We start from the raw sequence: 21,155 nt of genomic DNA on the forward strand, positions 1-21,155 counted from the left end.
CCTGAAGACATTTAAAAAAAAAAAAAAAGACCCAAACTCTCCTGTGCCACCCCACAAACCCAGCTGCAGATCTCAGTCTTAAGAGTGTATCTTAATTATGACTGGCCCAAGACCCTATTAACTCACCAAGACATGGGCAGCTCTGAAGAGGTAGCTGAATGGATAATACAGCAGGTTGATGAAAGACGCTGCATAGAGATCAGCATATCGCATCACCTGACTGGCAAAGAGGGTCTGCCGGGAGCCACTGCGAAACAGGCTTCCCATCATCCCATAGCACATGTCCATGTCATGAGTTACTTTCTAAAAGAGAGAAAGGATTGAATTCAAATATTTACTGAGTGCCAGCTATGTGCCAACCCCTATATATAACAGAACTATAAAAAGAAAAACTTGATTTTCCAAGTTTTCTCCCAAATTCCATTTGGATACCTTAATACGTCTCTGGATGGAACTAATGTCTGGGCGCTCGTTGCTGCTGCTGTCAAGATGCCTGGAGATGAAAAGAAAACTCCACTAAAAATCTCTAGAAAAGATGTCTCTTACACCTAGCTAACTCCCAAAGAGGTAGAGGGGTTTTAGGGAAGAAATATTTGTCTTGAAAGTGTAGAACTTACTTGTAGAGTTCAGCCAAGAAAATATCCAAGCTCTGAAGCTCTTCAAAAAGTGCTAAAGTTTGGAAGGAAAAGAAAAATGTTTTAAGTAAAGAAGCATTCAGTTTAAAACTACTGCTAGAACTAAATTAAAAGGCTGCAGATAGGATGGAAAAGTAAAGCTACAGGTGAGTGTTCAAAATGACTTCCTTCTCCTACTTCAGGAAAACCCACTCCTGCCCTGTATGGGATCTGGCAGCAGATAAAAGCCATGATTTCTTCTTTAACTGCCTTTCCTCCTATTTCAACACGGCTGGCTACAACTCTCCAAGTGAACGCAGACTCTGAGCTTACAAAGTGCTAATTCACATGCCATCTCTGGTGGGTAGCAAACATCTGTTAGCCGTTCCATTTTCAGATCAAAGAATGAGGAGTAAATGAAGTGTCCGGAGTCATAAGTCTAGGAAATCGAACCAAATCAACTATATCTACAGAATTCCCTAGGTGGAAAGTTGAAAATGGGGATGAGAAGCTAGCCCAAGAATGCCACCAAGGACAAGCGACAGCCGGTATCTGCTGCATGCTTTCGAGGTGTTCAGTCTTTCTCAACCTGGCTTTTCCAAAGAGAATTAAGCCCTAATGGATTTACTGTATATAACAAATTTTATCATTTTTGGGAGAAATGAAAATCATGCAAATCAACTTCTCGGTTCTGTGGCTCAGATGAGGAACTCATGGCTGTTACCTGTATTTTCTTTATACACACATTACACCCCAGTTAGGTCTCAACGAAGTAGGTATTATCCTCATTTTCACATCTGAGGAAACTGAAGCACAAGGTGTTTCAGAAACTTCTAAGGGCGTGAAGATCTTAAGTAGTAAAGCTGGGGTCAGGACTTGAGGCAGTACCTTTCCACATGCTGTGGGTGATGCTAGCAAGGAGAGCTTACATGTCAAACATCTTTACATAACTAGACCTACACCTCAATTCAGCATACAGTTCAGAGAATACAATTTGGCCTCATTCTCAGAAGAGCAGGGAAAAAAAAAAAAAAGACATTACCACTCAGAGCCATCAATGCCCCCAAATCACTGATACAGGCTTGTGACAGAGACTGGAACTAGAAGGTGTGGTTGGAAAATATGGGACCACAGAGGAAAGTGGAATTCACAGTTTAGTTGCTACAGTAATATAACTCAGGATAGCAACATTCTATGCTTAACTAGGAAGGAATTCAAGAAGGCGGAACAAGATAACCTCCCCTATTTCCTCAAATTCTGGAGTTCTACACCACACCTGGCTAGAGGGAAGTATTCAAATATCTTAGGACTACCTCTGCCCCTTTCTCCCCACATAAAAAGTAATGAGTTCATTAAAGAGGCCTGATACACAGCTGGTCCTCAGGATATAAAAGTAAGAATAATGGCTCCTTACCACTCTTATCAGTCCAGACATGGAGCTCCTGTGCAAGTTCGGGAATCACCAAGAAAGTTCGCCAACCTTGCCGTTTCTTTGATTTTAAAATGTCTCCAAAAATGTGATCTCCAATATATAAAATGTCTTTGCCCTTGGCTCCCAACAGATCGCAGACTGTATCCGATGAACCTGAAATGATGGAATGAACAATGGGAAGACAAAAATGTCTCCAAAACCAGCATTTTAGGTACCATAACCATTAAATACTGTACAAATTTTATTCTTATGCAAGGAACAGACTAGTAAAAGGGCTCACTTTTCCTATAGACCTACCACTATTTTTTTTCATCATTCCTTTTATTGCCTCTAAGGCAAGGCCTTCAGTTCCACTGTGTGAACCAGGCCTCTCAGTTACCAAATCCAAGAGCAACAACTACGTCTCAGTTTTTAGTGACTATAACCCTCCAAAAGTACCACTGCCATTTTCTCATCATAGATCTGACAATGTGGCTTCGTTCAACTATTTCTCACTGAAACAAAATCTGCATATCTGTGTCCATAAGGGCTCCCTGAGGATCTCTTTGAGAACTGCCTCAAATAGGGAAAAGGATGAAGAAAAATTGATCTTTTTAGGAAAATCAAAGACTCATTAAGTTGGGGCACCTGGGTGGCTCAGTTGGTTAAGTATCTGCCTTTGGCTTAGGTCATGGTCTCTGGGATGAAGCCCTGCATCGGGCTCCCTGCTTAGCGGGGAGTCTGCTGCTCCCTCGGCCCCTGCTCACGCGCACACACACTCTTCTTTCTGAAATAAATCTTAAAACCAAAAAAAAAAAACCCCACAAAACTCCTTAGGTCATAGTAACAGCTGCTCAAACCCATTCTCCCTGACTCCTTTTGCATGAGTAGGGGACCGAAGCATTTACCTCCAGCAGACAATATCTTAAGGATGCTAAAAAGTATGGGTCGCACTATGCCAGGAGGACACCAAAGCTTCCACAAAGGAGTCTGAACAAAGACTTAAAACTAAATAAAGGGAAATCTGTGACTCACCTCCTGAGTAGACGATGCCATGCTGTAACGGGCCTGTGTAGGTACCAATTTTCAGCTTGCCAGTCTTCTGTGAGGAGAGAAGATGAGACTTTGTAATAATTTATTGTTCAGTCACAATGGCCACCCAAAATGTGATTTGGATAGGCAGCTAAATGAACAGCACTTTTGAATTATATTCTTTGGGGTTTATTTGGCTCTCTCAACTAAGATGTTTAAAACTTAGATTAAATTAAAAAAAAAAAAAAGATATGGCTAATCAGTTAAACATACCTGTTTCCTTAGGAAGAATAAGAGTAGGGAAAGGAGAAATACGAAGGACAGGGGCTAGCAGACAGATCACCCCCTCGACTTACAGTATCCACCTGGCGTAGTACTGTGCCTTCTCCAAAAAAGAGTGGCTTCCGTGCATCTACCAAGATCAGGTCAAAGTAGGACTGCCAAGGTCGATGGGAACTCCCAGGCTGATGAAGATGAGAAAGAGCAGAAGCCAAAACATCACTCCTAACCTTGAGGCACTAGTATTTAATCTCACTCAGATGTAAGGAGTGTAGACATATTAAGTATACCCAGAAAATCCCACTCTTCTGTTAAAAACAGTGTGTTCTATTATAAGCCACATTCTTTTGGAAGCAAGCAAGGTAAAAACATAAATTTTATCTACTAATTTTTTCACAGCAACTTAACATATAAAGGAAAGTGCTCACACTCTGAAATGGGCTAACAGAGGCACAAAAGGGGACAAGGACAGATGCAAATTAATACTCAAGAGAGATTAAGAAAGAGGCAGATCAGCATTAGAACTGAAGTATACAAACTAACATGGAACTACTACTAGCAAATTTTACTGGTTATGTTCTCAGAATAATGGCTCATATTGCAGGCTTATCATAGCACTAACCTAGAAGTTATGCCCATTAACCTTATTTCCACCCTGAAACAGAACCATGCTATTAAACTTTTAAGGTCAACTGAAGAGCAGTGCATACTGTGCTTTTGGGCGATCTCAAAACAGATTTACTGATATTTACTCAGGCCTAGTAGTAAAATCCCTCAAGCATGTGACTAAGTTGCAATGAGTTTTCCTTAAATCTAAGTGTAGTCCTACTGCAGGAAAAAAGACTTCTCTGCTAAATATCAAAGCTAACTGTTCTCCTGGCACAGAACTCAGCAATAACTAAGACCAGTATCCAGAAGCTTTCAAGAATATATATATTTTCTGTTTCTTTTAATCAGATGTCTTCCTCAACCTGAAAATTCCTATCTTCGCCACACAAACTTAACAATACTGCATAATGTTATTCTGCTCCCATCCCACTAAAGAACACAAATATCTCTCCCTCTTATTTCTGTCTGCCTGGTTTTCAAAACTCTAGCAATGTTATACTATACTAGCTCCTGCATTATTTCTAACGTTAATCAAGATTCTAGATGAGTTCTGAATTCCCTTACTCTCAATATTCCAAGATGACTAAACGTATTAGTACTATAAGCAATGATCTATTAAGTTATATATAGTACCTTGGGGCCATGTGGGAAATCAAACAGGTAAGTCATAATTTTCTGGAAAAAAGAAATCCAACGTAAGGTCCATATACTACTTTTGCAAAAGATAAAAAGCACCTTAAAAAAAAATCAAACCCAAGTTTTTCATGGCATGTCTTTTTCAATAAAGGACTCCTCACATTCTTGTTTCCTCTAAGTTTATGAAACTGTAACAACTGAAGCCAGAAATTACTGCTTCATCAAATAAAACGGACATTGTCAGTAAGACGTAGGATTCTTCTGGGATGTATTTTTGTATACTTCGTCCACATACCCTTACCCGATTCTCCTGGAGGGCTGGAACATACATTTGGAATGGTATCTGAGGTAAAGGCACTGAGAAAACTGCTGACTCATGGGAATAATATACCTTGGCCGCCTAACTATTGTTCCTAGATTAACCAAGCCAATGAGCCATTGGATTTGTTGGCTTTGTAAGACTGCTTACTCCAGATCACTTTTCTAAATCAAGATTTTATATAAAGTGAATCAGGCGGCATGGAGCTGTCTGCTAGTACTATAAACTTGTGACAGTTTTAGCAAAAATAAGATGAAGGCAAGGAGTTAAAGCAGCTTTTCTACATGCTTTAATAATGGTAAAAAAAAAAAAGGTAGTAAATTTTGATGGCTAAGAGTCAAAACATCTTTGCACCATCTACTGCTGTCTGGCTCCCAACAGCAGGGAGGGCATTTACATATGTACAATAAATAAATGTGTGACTTCTCAAATTTATATAAATGCTGTACCACGGAGACAGAGAAGCCATTTTAATCAGCACAAATGTTTTAAATAACCTCCAAATTAAAACTTAAAGTTAGCCAACTGTAATCAGGGAAAATAGTCAAATGAAACATTGAGAAAAATCGGAGAACCACTCTGATGTAGCCCTTATACTATAGAAATTTTTTCACTCTGCTCTCAAAATGAAATGGCAAAAAATTACCCTCACTTAACAAACTACTGTCCTCAGTATCTTCACAGTTCTTTAGGCCAAAATAATTCTTCTGTAAAGACAAATAGGAATATTAAGCACTTACATCTGTATACTTATAGTCACTGTTGGTGGCAAGAAACACTTTCCCTACTTCCTTCATTCGGCTCAGAAGCAAAGGCAGTTTTCCCTGCAATGTAATATGATTATGAGTGAAACACTAAAACACAAATACATACTCATTTACACTTGGACTTTTGTCCACAAGAACAGAGGATGCCCTTCAAGGGTTGGTTGGTTTCAGAATTTTATATTTAAAAGATCACATTAGGGGCACCTGGGTGGCTCAGTGGATTAAGCCTCTGCCTTTGGCTCAGGTCATGATCTCAGGGTCCTGGGATCGAGCCCCACATTGGGCTCTCCGCTTAGCGGGGAGCCTGCTTCCCCCTCTCTCTCTGCCTGCCTCTCTGCCTACTTGTGATCTCTCTCTTTCTCTCTCTGTCAAATAAATAAAATCTTAAAAGACCACATTATCACTATGCATGAATTAAGTATTAATATATATAGTATACATGGTATATATAATGTATAGGTTTATTTATAAAATTATACAGATGATATGCTTATTAAAAACACCTTGGGGCACCTGGCTGGCTCAGTCAGTGGAGCACCCAACTCTTGCGCTCAGGGATGTGAGTCTGAGCCCCCCACTGGGTGTAGAGATTACCAAAAAACAAAAAAAAAATTTAAAAATTTCTTTAAAAATAACAAAAACATCTCTACCTTCCTCGTGTCTACCTCAAGAAAGAGTTTAAATTACCTTGTAATCTCAAAGTACATGAATGAAGTATGTAAAGGGTCAGGAAAAGCTGATTTTAAATATTCATGTTAGAGAATGCATGCACAATCGCATGTACTCTCCTGAACCCCTCAATGTTCTCTCTTGAAACAACAGAATGGAAGTGGGAGTAGAGGGTAAATAGGAGGTACAGACTGAAAACAATTTAGAAATCTGTACCAAAGTACCTCGAAGAAATATTGCATTGTGTTACTCTGTGAGAAAAGGAAGAAGTATCTCATCTTAGAGCTATGTATGTTTCCTTTTTATTTTAAAATAATTCCCTGAGCCTGGTTGGCATGATCCCAGGGTGCTGGGATTGAGTCCCACACATCAGACTCCTTGCTCAGCAGGGAGCCTGCTTCTCCACCTGCCTGCCACTCCCCCTGCTTATGCTCTCTCTATGACAAATAAATATTTTTAAAACTATAAAATAAAAGTAAGATAAAATAATTTCAGACATAGAGTGCTTGGGTGGCTGAGTAGGTTATGTGGCTGACTTTTGGTTTTGGCTCAGGTCATGATCTCAGGGTTATGGGATCGAGCCCCAGACAGGGCTCCATGATCAGAACAGAGTCTGCTCAGCACCCTCTTTCCCTCTCCTTCTCCCATCTCCTCTGCTCTCCCACCAGCTTGTGGACACAAACTCTCACTCACTACCACAAACAAACAAAATCTTCAAAAATAATTCCAGACTTAAAGAAAAGTCAGGAAAAGAGTACATTCAGTATATTCTTCATCAAGCTTCCCTTAATACTCAGATCTTACATAAACATAGCACAATGATCAAAACTAAGAAATTAACACTGGTACAAACTACAGATTTTTAAAATCTTCCAAGAAATCTTAAAGCTTTCCTCATTATTCCCTACTGATTTAATTTAAATAATGGTCACATATATGTACATTTTTTAGGTTATCTAGTGCTCTGATTTTGATTTGGATCACATTCAGGTGTGTCCTGTGGCCTTACCCCTTACTAACTGTATGAACTTGGGCAAGTTATATAACCTCTGTTCCTCAGTTTCTTTAACTATACAACAGAGGTAACAATACCTACTCTCAGGGTTCTATGGAAGATTAAATAGCATATAATCACTTAGTACAGTGATGCGCACATAGTAACTACTCTAGCTACTCTTATCATTAGAGCTAAAAGGACAAATGAAATACTAGCTCTTTTTGGCTATGAACAAATAGGAAAAACTGTATTAGGACCTATGTTCTGGCTGAAAATTTCTGGTGATTATACTTGATGCATATTATATGCAGACAAAGAAGTATCTTCCCTTGTCCATTTCATTATAATAGGCTTGTTATTCATTTTCATGATTTGCAAATCTATTTTCCCCTTTATTACTTACATCTTTGACTACATACTTCTCAAGATTTTCAACTGTCTTTTCCTTAAGAGAGCCCTAGGGGAAGGAAAGAAAAAAAAACTCAGTTATTAACAGTTTATAAGAAAAATTATGTCTACTATCAACCCAAATGCATTTCTTAAATATTTACCAAAAGGCAAAAGTAGATAAACTAGACAGGGCCATGATAAAGCAGCAGATGTGATTTGCTGGACTCTGCCTCCAAAATGTGTTTAAAATCTAAAACTCTTTTTATTTTGAACTAGAAATCTAAAGGAATTTCATATTTTATTCAGTACAATTTATAGTAAATGTAATATTAGTATTACTAGTCAAGCAGGAGGTATCTGGAAAAAAAGTCCTTAATCATCCTCAAAGAGTAGGGTTAAGTATAATCTTAACACTAAAATCTCTTCTAAGCTGGGGTGCCTAGGTGGCTCAGTGGGTTAAAGCATCTGCCTTCGGCTCAGGTCATGATCCCAGGGTCCTGGGATCGAGTCCCGCATCAGGCTCTCTGCTTGGCAGGGAGTCTGCTTCCTCCTCTCTCTCTCTGCCTACTTGTGATCTCTCTCTCTATCAAATAAATAAATAAATAAATAATCATTTAAAAAAAAAAAAAACTAGAAGACAAGAACAAAAATATTCTAGAGAGCAGTCACTAGGGGGCAAATCCAATTTTTTCTTTTTAATGGAGGAATAATTCTGCTGTATTTGCACTTGAAAATGTAACATTAGACCATAAAACCCACACCATTGAGTGAACAGGTGAAACAGTAGCTCCTAGGTACCTTGTAATGAACCCAGTCAACAGCATCTCTTACATCCTGGAACATACTTCGGTAAGACATGAAGAGGTCCCCATCTTTAAATCCTGTTTCACAGCTATACAAAGATGAAAAGAACATGACAGGGATTCCAAAAGAGAGTAAATAAGATGAACACCAAACACTGCCCCGGGGACCCAAGGTTCCATTATCACATGGATAAAGGCTGCGGCTAATTAGGAAAATAATTACTCCCTAAAGAAAATCCATTTTGACCATATAGTATATTGACCATATAGTATATTGTATTCAATGGAATACAATAATTGTGAACAAATATAATGTGATAGAATAATATACTGAAGTGGAAGCTAAAAGGTCAGTTCCAAAAATATCATGTTCTTTCATTCATCACTTTCAAGAAACAGGTTCCCATCAAAGAAACGTTTAAAACTTAAAATCGGTAATTTAGGTTCTCTTCATCCTGACTTTTCTGATGTTGTTCCTAGGTAAAGGTATGGCATATTTTCTATTTAACTTTATGACTTAGTGCTCCACCAGATTTAGTGCCTTGAAGCAGACAAGGCCTGGACAGGATAAGAAGTTAGCAAACTCTGACACACATGGCTGAACTTTTAGCAGTAGTTATACAATTTCCCTAAAATAGGAGAGGATACCTTGTTCCAGACTTAAAATTTTACTTCAGGGAGGATACACCATATTCACTCCTCAATCAAATCTCACTGGGCCTAGAAATAAAACTAAATTACCACCCCTGAATGGCTCCTGGGCTGCTGCTGTGAAATGAGTTGGGGGTTTCAGTGTAATTCTGCTTGGACAGATAATCATCACACAAACCTCCCACTCAGTTGTCACAATTAGCACCTCTGCTGGCCGTCTTCATTCCCAGGAGAAGCCAATCAGAAGTGGTCCCTTCCAAACATGGCTGCAGCACACTGGCAAGGAGAGGGGCCGTGTGGGAGCTGAGAGCCTGCATGGAGCTGCTGCCGCTGTCCCATCTCTCAGGCTGGCAATGTGGCATCTCTCACTAGCACTAAATTCACTTCAGAAAAGCAGAAAAGACCTACAATGGCCAGTTCTCTAAAACCCTGTACATTAATTTCAAAAAAATCAATCGGAAAAATAAAGTTATACCATATACATACCTGGTATATCTAGGACAATTAGTAAAAAAATCTACAAGGCAGGCCAACAGGTAGGTCTCTGAAAAATGAAGAATAGATATTCATAAGCTATAAGTGAGATAATTTGAAGTGATCTCATTGTTTCCCTTGGACAAGGACAAATGATCATGAAAAGAAGGGAAAGCATCCGTAATACAGAGGCACAGGGAATGAGTCTACCTGGTAGATTGAAAAGTGTGTTCAGAATGTAAAATCTTTCAGTGTCATCTCGTTGGATAAATTTGTTTGGATACTGCTCTCTAGTTTCTGGTCTGAAAGAAAAAAAACTTTAAATTAACTGACATTCAAGAAATGAACATTGTTAATAGCTATGAGAAATAAGCAACATTCAAAACTTCATTCAAATATGTCGGTGGCTATATTCAAGGAAGGGTTCTAAATATTATATATGAGTAGCTCAGGTTCCAGCTCTTTAAGTTCTCAGTCTGGTAAGGGAGGCGATTCACATACACAGTTATCACCAGGTAAAAAAAATCACAACTCCCACAAGAAAGGTGCAGAGAGCTATGAGAAAACGGAGGAAGAGGTAACCATTTCAACTAATGGGGTAGGAAAAAAGTAAATGTGGGAATAAGGAGAGGAAAGTCTAGGAAGGATTCATAAAAAAGGTGGCAACAGGAGCTGGTCCTTAAAGGCTCGGTAGACCAATTCAAAAACTAGTCCAGCTGGAGAAGAAAGAGGGGAGCAGAGGAAAATAAAACTAGAAAGATGAACTGAAGCAGATCATGCTATTGTTATTTTTCATTCAGGGGCAACAGAGTGCCACTGATAGGCTATGGGGTTTTGTTGGGTTTTTTTGGTCTATGTTTGGTTTTTGCCACAGACAGTTTTTAAGCAGAGGGATAAAACTATCAGAGCCGAATTATAAAAATATTCAACTAGTAATGATTTTAGGATAAAAAGTAGAAAGAAATGTGATTACACTGCAAAAGTGGCTACAAACTCTTCCTATGCATTGTAATGTCTCCCAATGCAGTTCCTCTCATTAAGAGGCTCGGTCTATTTCTCCATCCTCAAATACAGGCTTGAGTAGTAGCAACAGGGATCCAAGCAGAGGCTTGGAAAACACCTGCATATTCGGGTTTGCCTTCTCTTGCTGCCCTTGCACCTCTGAGACTACTGAGTGAATGAGAGGTATAACCTGCTAGAAGCTAAAACACTACACACAGAAATGAGGCCTGCCAGCCACAGGCTGCCAAATGCCACACATGTGAGTGAGGCTGTGTCAGAGCAGCAGAGCAGCCCTAGAACTGCCCAGATGACTCTCAGAATTTTGAGCTAAATAAAATGGGTACTGTTTTAAGACACTAAGTTTTGAAATAATTTACTATGCACCAAAAGCTAACTGACACAAAGAAATCAGTTAAGTGGTTATTGCAATTGTCCAGATGAGAGCGGTGGGTTCTGTCCTAAAGTGGTAGCACATTAAAGTTTAAAGGGAAGCATTAATCAAGAGAGACTGCCAAGGTAAATCAACGAGACCAGGCAACTGGCTGTGGCAGATGAGCGACACAGAGTCAAAGATGATGATGCTCATAGGAAGGTGCCTCTGAGAGGGTGAGAGGGCGGTGGTACCCTTAAGAGAAATGTGAAAACTGGGTAAGAAGTAGCTGCAAGAGGAATTCTACTTTGGATACATTAAGTTCAAAGTAAACATATTTTTGTAGGCAATGCGTAGTAAAGGTCAAGAACTTAAAACAGAGATTCAGACTTCAGAGAGAACTGGGGTCACCTACACACAGGTAACAGATGAAGTCATGAAGACTAACAGATGAAGTCATGAAGACTGTTACAGTAGATGAGGCCACTTGCAGTGCAGTGGTGGTGGTGGTGGGGGGGAGACAGAATAGACCCATGGAGAACATTAAGGAGCAAAACAGAAAAAAGTTGTTAGAGATGCCCAAAAACCTTGGAGAGTAAAATGAAATACTCTAAGAAGAGGAAGGGGATAGAATTAATAAACAAAAACAGTACAAAGAAACCTAAAAACAGAAAAACTAAAATTTAAAAAGGCACAATTCTCAGGGCGCCTGGCTGGTTCAGTGTGTGTACAACTCTGGATCTTGGGGTTTTGAGTTCAAGTCTCATGTTGGGTGTAGAGTGTGATTAAAAATAAAATATTTTTTAAATGCACATTTCTCACAATGAATATATAACTAATCTAAATAAAGGTCATCAACTTTAAAGTTCCTATCAATCTGGGTAAATTCCTACTTGGGTCTGTTAATTACCAGTGGCATAAACTCTAGTTACAAATATAAAATCATATTAGCTCCCTGGCTTAGTCACCCTTCTGAAATAGGAGTTCCCAATAAGGAATAAGTTAGTAGAATATCTCATTTTCTAGCCTTCTAATATTTTCTATAATGAAATTTAAGGTGGAAGGGAATAGTAATGCTCTGCTCTCCTCAGTCAGGTTTAGTCAGATGACACTGTCTCCTTGGATGTCCTTTACTATTCCCTCCACTGTTAGAGTAATTCCTTTACATAAGGATAGTTAACAGTTATTTATTAGGCAATTAGAACACAAACTGACTTATAAATATAGCTAGCAATTGCATTTTGTTTAAATTAAGTGTCAAATCAGGCTAGCACATATTTAAAATGAAGAAGGAGGGAATGCTAGACTTGGAAGATGGAAGGAACATAGTGACAATACAGAGTACTGCTAACTTTCTATGATTTGCAGAATAAAGATTTGATCTCAGTATTAACCTACTCTAAAACTTGAAAGGCCTTTGTCTTGTCCAAAAAAGAGGCCCCAACTCATTGGCAAGGCAGGTAAGTTATGCCTCATGCAGCCCTAAGCTTCCTTCCAGCCTTGTCTACCAGTACACTTCATGGCTCCCTTTCCTTCTCCGTCCATCCTCAACCTCTCCTTTTCCACAGGCTTTTCCTTTTGACTCTGAAGACAGTACAGTGCGTGTTGTTTGAATGATTCTGCATTACCCACAAATGACTTATTTTTGAAACACTACTAAATGTACTTCCAAAGGAACTATTTGGAAACTTTATCGGTTTATTTGAGGAAAGAAAGAAGGTCTGTGGATCCTGAGTTAGTAAATCTAACTGCAATACAAATTGATAGAACTTCCTTTTCTTCTCAAACTACCCCTCTTTGCAACACAAAAACCCCTTTCAGACATTAATAAATACAACCTTGGTTTATCTTCATTGGGATTTTGAATTATGGTACAATATCCACATATAAAATAGCTTAGCTTGCTAGCATTATTTGCAATAGCTTCACTTTCTAAATCCTGTCTCCTAATATTCGTGCATCTTGAACAAACCCCTTATGAAAGGAATCGTGAAAAAAAGGCAGAGGGGTGCCTGGGTGGCTCAGTGGGTTAAGGCTCTGCCTTCAGCTCAGGTCATGGTCTCAGAGTCCTGGGATTGAGCCCCACATTGGGCTCTGCTCAGCAGGGAGCCTGCTTCCCCCACTCTCTCTGCCTTTCTGCCTAATTGTCATCTCTCTGTCAAACAAATAAATAAAATCTTAAAAAAAAAAAAAAGGCAGATATAATCACTAGCCTGCTAATGTGCCAAGGTGGGGGGTTTACTTCACACTGTTCTTATTATTATGTATACTTGGAAATCTTCAAGCTGGAAAGTCCTGTATCAGATGCTTCACTTCCAAATAGGGCATTGCTATGACCTCAGATTTAAAGGATACTCTGATACAGTCACTAAAAGTATTTACCAAAAAGATATTGTCTCAGGATGCCTGAGTGGCTCAGTTGGTTAAGCCACTGCCTTCACTCAGGTCATGATCCTGGAGTTCTGGGATCGAGTCCCACATCGGGCTCCTAGCTCCTCGGGGAGTCTGCTTCTCTCTTCTCATGCTCTCTCTCCCTCTCTCAAATAAATAAATAAAATCTTTTTTTTTTTTTAAGATTTTATTTATTTATTTGACAGACAGAGATCACAAGTAGGGAGAGAGGCAGGCAGAGAGAGAGACGGAGAAGCAGGCTCCCTGCCGAGCAGAGAGCCTGATGTGGGGCTCGATCCCAGGACCCTGGGATCATGACCCGAGCTGAAGGCAGAGGCTTTAACCCACTGAGCCACCCAGGCGCCCCAAATAAATAAAATCTTAAAAAAAAAAAAAGATATTGTCTCTTTAAAAATTTCAATGCAGACCCTGTGGTTTTTACTACTTTGAGAATAACATATAGAAGAGTTATGAGAGACTGACACATAATCTATTACAGTTTTACGAGTTGCTCTGTCCAGGGGCGCCTGGGTGGCTCAGTGGGTTAAGGCCTCTGCGCTCAGCTCAGGTCATGATCCCAGGGTCCTGGGATCGAACCCCATATCAGGCTCTCTGCTCAGCAGGGAGCCTGCTTCCTCCTCTCTCTGCCTGCTTCTCCGCCTACTTGTGATCTCTGTCTGTCAAATGAATAAATAAAATCTTAAAAAAAAAAAAAAAAGTTGCTCTGTCCCTATTATAGTGTCAGTAGTAAATTAGGTAAGGATAATAGTGGAGAAAATGTGCAATTGTCAAGCCACAGTGACAGAGAGTGACAAACTGTAATATTGTGATTTTTAAAGAAAACTTTGGGATGCTTCACCAGAACAGTAGACACCAAATTTTATCTGCTGTTTACTAGGGTGGGAAGTCCAAATTAGTGCGAATAGTGGAAATATACTGGTTATTAAAATAAAGCTTATTCTTACTTGTTTAAATATTATCACCCTTATTCATTTTTAACCCATGCTTTCAAAAATTTTAATCATGTGACCAAATATCTGAAGCTACTCATTAGATTAAAAAATAATATATTAGCTATTAAAAATCTTAGTCATTTACGCTGTTGCAGTTTTAAATTTTTCAAAGCACTTTTATATACATACCTCTTCTGAGCAGCTACCTGAGAACTGTATTAAAAAGGAGAAAATAAAAATCTTAGAATTTCAAATAAGTCAAAGCCACTACAGTTCTTTTTGGGCAAGTTTCAAGATTAGCTTTGTTGGATGCTGTATATTTAGAAACCACTTAATTTACACAAAATGCAATGCTAACTATATTTATAAGTCAGTTTGGGTCCTAACTGCCTGACAAATAAATGTTAAGTATCCTTATGCAAAGAATTGTTCTTTAATGATGAGGGAACAGGAAAGTATATTACATATAGGGAGACAAGGTGATTTTCATATTGTTTCACTATAAAAACACTAGAAAGAGGCTAAAGGTCCTCTATACTCACCCTCTTATGAAGTTAAATCCATGTGCACAGACCAAAAGGTTTCCATAGGCATCAACTTTCAAAAGATTTCCATATAGTGTGTCAAAAACAAGTCCCCTATGTGAAAATGAAGATGTCATCAGTAATCCAAAAATAACAGAGGCAACAATCTTATGTAGTGTTATTACTCAATCATTATAAACCAATGTCATCTTATTCAAGCTTTATGACAACCATGTCCCCAAAACAATATATTCCCATTGGCTGGAGTGAATAAATAAATTCTTATAAACTAAACCAAGAGCAACTAAAAAATATTTACTCTGTCCAAATAATCACAAGTGTTTTTTGTAAGGAATAAGAGCTTAAACAAGGTTGAACTGCTCCTCTTAATACAGTGGTTCCATTCTAAAAGAGTCTTTTAATTGGCTTGGACAAATGAGCTGGCTTATATTTCCCTCTCATAGATGCTATATGTGGGACATACATGATAGGATCTCAAACCCATCTTTCTTAATCGTAAATCTTCCCTATCAAATCCAAAAACACAAACTGCCAAGAAGGCTCCTGATGACCAAGTGAAGTGTATTATAGTAAAGCATGTAACTGCTCTCCAAGAGCAAAAGGTAGGAGTATCTGTGATGACTGCCCATAAGTTTTAATCATCTTTCCCCTTTCCCATAAATAGATCTTCAGTAACAATAAACTAAGCTGAATTCAAGAACACAAAAGATACAATGCACAAGAAAAGTCCATGGTAATTTTAGAATCAACATCAACCAAAAAAAAAACCACAACTAGAAACAAACCAAAGAATCTTTTTTGGTTCTTTTCTTTGAAGGTAGGCATGGTCAGAGATGCATTTGGAATTATTAATCTGGGGGATAGAAGGAAGGATTTTAATCCAAAAAAACTTTTAAAAATTACCTGGTAGGGAATGTAGAATCATAAGCAAAGCTGAGCAGTTCCTGAGGGTAGCCAATAGAAACTAATCTCTCCACAGTAAGCTCAAAGCCAAGGGACTCATACTCCGGGGACTTGTACACTGTACAAAGAAGAGGTTCTCATTATAATAATAGTCAATGAAAACAAAGGGCAAACGAGTGAATTTCTACTCTTTCCCAGCTCCTCCCTCTTCCTAAATAAGCCATTTTCTTCCTCAAACTCCATGTTTTGTACTGCCCCAAAAAGCCACAGAACTCAACTGCTGGTCTGTGAAAACAGATCATTATTTTTGTAGGAGTAAGAGCAACAAGATGAATTACCAGACATTTCAGAATAATTCTTTCATTTCTTAGGAAACTTAATGTTTTTCCCTTTATCTGTTCTTTCATGCCCACAATCTAAAGGAAGAAAAAGGAACTAATATGCACAGCTGTGATATTAACCATGTAGAGAGGTCTATATACTTTAAAGGTTTCACTGATGTGTACAATTGGTGTAGGAATTCTTCAAAAAAGCTTAAAAAAAAAAAACCCAGTCTATTTTTGCAATCCCTATTTGGCTTGGTAGTTGCTTTAAACTCCTTCTCTAATTAGCATATAATTCTACTTATCAGGATTAACTTCTTTTCTTATCAACGCTAACAAAAATATAAAGCCATCAAAATTGAATTTTAAATTATTGTTGCAATACCAACCATAAAACAACACGTCTGGGACAATTAGGAAAATCTGGATGTGGACTGGGAATTAGATATTAAAGAATTATGACTGGGCATAGAGGCAGGGAGAACTGGAGGAAGGTGATCAAAAGGTACAAAGTTCCAGTTATAATAAGTAAGTACTAGGGATATAGTGGACAACAAGAGGACTTCAGCTAACACCACTCACTGTATGATATACAGGAATGTGGTTAAGAGAGTAAATCCTAAGAGTTCTCATCACAAGGAGAAAAAAAAAAATTCCCTCTATTCTTTCTTTTCATTTTATCTATATCATAAGATGGATGTTAGCTAAAGCTATCACGGTAATTATTTCCCAATATATGTAAATCAAACCATCATGCTGTATGCCTTATTTCCTTTGTATGACTTATACAGTGATACATATCAATTATTTCTCAATAAAACTGGAAATACACATTAAAAAAGAATTAGGACTCATTTTATGAGATGTGATTATGGGAGGATGGGTATATGCATGTGTGTGTGTGTATGTGTGTGTGTGTGTGTGTGTATCTATCTATCAATCTATATATATACAGTTAACTGCCAAAGAAGCCTACTGAGTTTGTTACAGGTGAAATAAAATGGATTTTTGAATATGGGGGTTTCTCTCTATTATTATAATCTCTAAAAGCTCCTACAATGAGAAAACTTTTTAGAATCATCATTGCAGTTCAGTGTAAAGGAAATGGTGCTCCTTTAAATAGGTCTCCTCCAAATGCAATATTTAGGTATCTTTCCATCAGTCTCTAGGAGTGAGTAAGCTGTATTAAAAAGAAAAATAAAAAGACCTTCAACCTCGCTAAATGCCAAATGAGGCAAAAAAAAAAAATCCATTCATTTTTATCTCACAATAATGCACTTGTTGTTGTTATATTATTATTGTTCTTCCATCCACAATTAATAAACACCCTATGGCTCAAACTGATTTTTCACTGCAATCAGTCTGTTGACCCAAATTAGTGCTAATATCTTAATGAGTACTTAACTCAACTTTTCCTTGCCAAAAGCAATCTTTTAGAATACTTCCGGAATACATAAATAGAAATACATAAAAGAAACCAGTAATTCTGGTCATCTCCACAGAAGGGAACTGAGTAGCTAAGAGATAGGGAAGGAAGTACACTTTCGTTTACCTTCTGTACTTCTATAACTTGTAACATATTACTGTATATATCTGTATATAGCTGTTATTATTAAAGTTGAATTGTTAAAAAAAATAAAAAGCAGGATGGGCTTTCAAAATCTTTTAATAAACATGTGTCATATTTAAAAAGCCAAAAGTTTTTAAGGCCCTTTTAAAGGAGAAGGAGGGCCCCTGAGTCTTACCTCCTCAGAACAATGTCAAAAACAGCTGTCATTTTATCATCTCAGGGGTAAAAATTAATGCTAATGCTAATACTAATATTCTCGATACTGACTATTTATTTTCTCTGTTCAATTCCATCCCCACTATTACCCTCGCCCACAAAAAAACATGGAAACCAAAAAGCCTTTTGGAATCCATGAGTGTGGAATTCTTAAATCTAAATGATATACGCTGTGGTAAAGGAAGTGCTTGTATATTCACACATACTAAAAGAGTAAGAGCTGGTGTATTATAATAAAACCAGGAAAGTAGTACTGACTGATGTCAATCTGAGTTATCCTAAGAATATAAAATAATCTCTCTCACCCAACACTGTGCTTCCTCTCCAATTGAGAAGTAAATCTCTTTTAACAAATTCCCATTAAACAAAAATTTTCTCAATCCTAACTAACAAAGCTCCACTTACTTCAAACAATATTTAATGAAACAAAATCCTAGTACTGTTAAGCAATCTGGCTAATCCACTGACATTCATTATTATAGGATTTAGCCCATATAAAATGTTTTCAATTATTAATTTTTTCAGAATAAAACATAATAATTTGCTGTTTATACCTTAAAAATGGGAGTCAAAAACAAACAAACCTTAATCGCCCTCCCCCACCCAAGCTCACCCCAAAATGAGCCATTTTCCCTGGTTAGAGATCAGGTCATTATAATGATGGAGTAATAGTGATTAAAAACCTGTGTTTAGGAGACACTCTGGATTGAAACCCAAATCTAATTTTTCAGAATTTTTAGTGAAAAAAAAAAAAAAAAAAAAGGAGAGGGGTAGGTATCTCAAATCCCATTTTGCCAGCACAACCCTAAAACAGCGGAAAATGAAGCACTACACACTTGCCATATTTATCTTTATTCCAGGACAGAACTTCCCAAGCATTCAACTGAGGTGACTTTCTAGTCATTCCACCTACAGAAATAAATACTTTAAACTTCCTTTTACCTAATTAATTTAGGGTACTTTCCAGAAATACAATGTATTTTCCCCATTTACTGACCTGAAGTTACATAGCAAGTACAAATGTAAACTTAAACCAGAATTTAGGTCTCCCTGAGTCTCACCCAAAACTCTGCGGAGGGATAGACTCCCACTGTTAAAAATCGATTTCTAGATTACATCAGCCATCAAAACTTATGCCTAGGTGTTGAAATACACTACCCTCCCTCCAATTTCTTTGACCTCGTCCAAAATAAACTGCTCTAGTCACAGGTGGGAATGGATTTAGCAAAGAGAGTTCAAATTCCACTTTGACAACACTATCTATTTCACTAAGCACTCTATTAATCAGTAAGACCTACAAGCTATTGACATTTTCTCATAGCTTCCCGGATAATCATTTGAGTAACACGAATTCCCAAGTCATTACATCATCCACTAGTACAGTACAACCAGGCTGGAGAAGTGCAACTGTAGCTGCACAGATCACAAGTTTAGATGTTTTGTTCTAAATGTCCTTGGGAATGAACTGAATAATCACACTTCGTTCTGATCTGGTAGCAAAACTGACTAGTCCCAAAGCCTAAAAAGTATCGCCATCCCTTGAGAAATAAATAAATAAAAGTAAAATTCCGTTTTTTAAATTACCAAGCCCTTCAAAGTCAGCCTTGATCTCTGGGGAACCATATGCATCACCTCTAACTGTAGAGCTCTACATCTCTCCACAGCTGCAAAGGCTCTAATTCAATTTCTCTTGCAAAACTGGTGAGTAAATGATGCGTAACTTCAAGCTCAATTCTTACAACTGACTTCCCAAAACGCAACCAAAAGATTCAGAGTAAACATAACCTCACACATTCACTGCTTATTTCTTCTTCAAGAAAGTCCTCAGGCCTAACCTAATTTACCCAATGTTCAAAGACAAAGGAAGAAGTTAATTTCAAGGGCCAGAGTCCAAAAAAGAGGAGTGCTTCAGCCATCAGAGCAGCACACGGTGTTCTCAGGTTACATAACTAGACTATAAAGAGACAACCAAAGCTTTGAAAGCTGAAGCTACTGAGAGCATTTAAAGATATTCTTTCCTCCATAATCTGTAAGGAAAAAACAGTTCTCCAAAAAAATATCAACTATGTGTTGTGGGGATGACGTTACAGGCTCTGTTTTGAGAAATGTTGTTCACACAAGATAGAACCTAAGTTAGAGGAGACCGTCTCTGAAATGAGCCAAAATCATTCTGCAGGGAAGTTTAAAATTCTCATGCACTTGTTACCTTTGCCACCAAGACACACTGTGTATAGTAGTTTATAGATTTTAGAAAAATGAAGGGCAAACCTCTACAGAGGTTCCAGCCTAGCAGAGTGCTGCTGCCAAAATGAGAACTCACATGAGGCAGATGCAGATGTAGAGTGTCACTCCAGTCTTGAAGGAGTTACACTGGCTCTCCTGTTAAAAAAAACAAAACAAAGCAACAAAACAAAACAAAAACAAAAACAAAAACTGGTTTTAAAACTGTTGCGATGGGCTGGAACAGAGAGACACCATTTGGATACTGGTATTTACAGGAGTTACTGCCCTCCTATTTAGAAGCCTCTGACCATCACTAAAATTAGTCTAAACGGCCATAACAAAACAAGGGTATTGAAGATTAGCCTAAGTATTGTGCATTATTTAAATTTTCTGACACTCAGCCTGGAATAGAAGCCAAGTCTAATCCTGAATTCTTAAGTTAGATAAACAGAAAAATAAATTCATCTTTTTTTAGTGTATTTTCTCTAGCACATTTCAGGTTTATATGACAGAAACTAAATGCAGCTGGTAAACAATATTTAAAATTGATCTACAGTAAGGGAACAGGCTAAATAACGGATACGAGAATAAACCAGAACAGTCTAAATCTTGCTGTTAAGCACCCACTTAAAGTAAGTCTACTTGTACCTAACTACCTACTTTTCTACCCTTCCAACACCTAAATTTGTCATCTTGATACAGACAAGAACCAACTTCACTGCTAAAAATCTAACCAGATGTCTAAATGTGGAATAGAAGGAAAACTTATTTTGATTCTATCAGTGGTATTTGCGCTCAGTAAGAAGGGTCTTACTCTTCTACTTTCATAAACTTAGAGAAACTATCTAGTCTAGTAAAACAAAAAACTTGAAGATACATAGAAGATATTAACACTTTTAAGATATGCGTTATGTTTAACTTTATAGGGAATCATTTTCCCTAGAGACATTTAGGTTTTTAAAAACACATGGTTTGACTCTTCCAACTTTTTTGTGAAAGGAAGGTGGT

General features: G+C 37.8%; 1 protein-coding gene across 5 annotated transcripts in view; it reads right to left on the minus strand.

Annotated features, from left to right (window-relative positions):
* NT5C2 (5'-nucleotidase, cytosolic II) overlaps positions 1 to 21,155 on the minus strand; it is a 140,084-nt gene that overhangs the window by 1,999 nt on the left and 116,930 nt on the right. For 3 of the 5 annotated variants that reach the window (XM_059398476.1, XM_059398475.1, XM_059398478.1), the window contains 15 exons: positions 15,816 to 15,933; positions 14,910 to 15,005; positions 14,557 to 14,580; positions 9,862 to 9,953; positions 9,664 to 9,721; positions 8,522 to 8,615; positions 7,737 to 7,790; positions 5,641 to 5,724; positions 4,579 to 4,620; positions 3,414 to 3,521; positions 3,061 to 3,127; positions 2,029 to 2,199; positions 618 to 669; positions 433 to 493; positions 127 to 303 (listed from right to left, as the gene is read on the minus strand). In XM_059398476.1, the coding sequence (XP_059254459.1) occupies positions 127 to 303; positions 433 to 493; positions 618 to 669; positions 2,029 to 2,199; positions 3,061 to 3,127; positions 3,414 to 3,521; positions 4,579 to 4,620; positions 5,641 to 5,724; positions 7,737 to 7,790; positions 8,522 to 8,615; positions 9,664 to 9,721; positions 9,862 to 9,953; positions 14,557 to 14,580; positions 14,910 to 15,005; positions 15,816 to 15,933 (1,298 nt within the window). Of the gene's footprint in view, positions 1 to 126; positions 304 to 432; positions 494 to 617; positions 670 to 2,028; positions 2,200 to 3,060; positions 3,128 to 3,413; positions 3,522 to 4,578; positions 4,621 to 5,640; positions 5,725 to 7,736; positions 7,791 to 8,521; positions 8,616 to 9,355; positions 9,446 to 9,663; positions 9,722 to 9,861; positions 9,954 to 14,556; positions 14,581 to 14,909; positions 15,006 to 15,815; positions 15,934 to 21,155 lie in introns of those variants that run through there. The other 2 variants (XM_059398477.1, XM_059398479.1) reach the window with 2 other exon arrangements.

The sequence above is a fragment of the Mustela nigripes genome, chromosome 4, assembly GCF_022355385.1.
Source record: "Mustela nigripes isolate SB6536 chromosome 4, MUSNIG.SB6536, whole genome shotgun sequence".
Lineage (NCBI taxonomy): Eukaryota > Metazoa > Chordata > Mammalia > Carnivora > Mustelidae > Mustela > Mustela nigripes.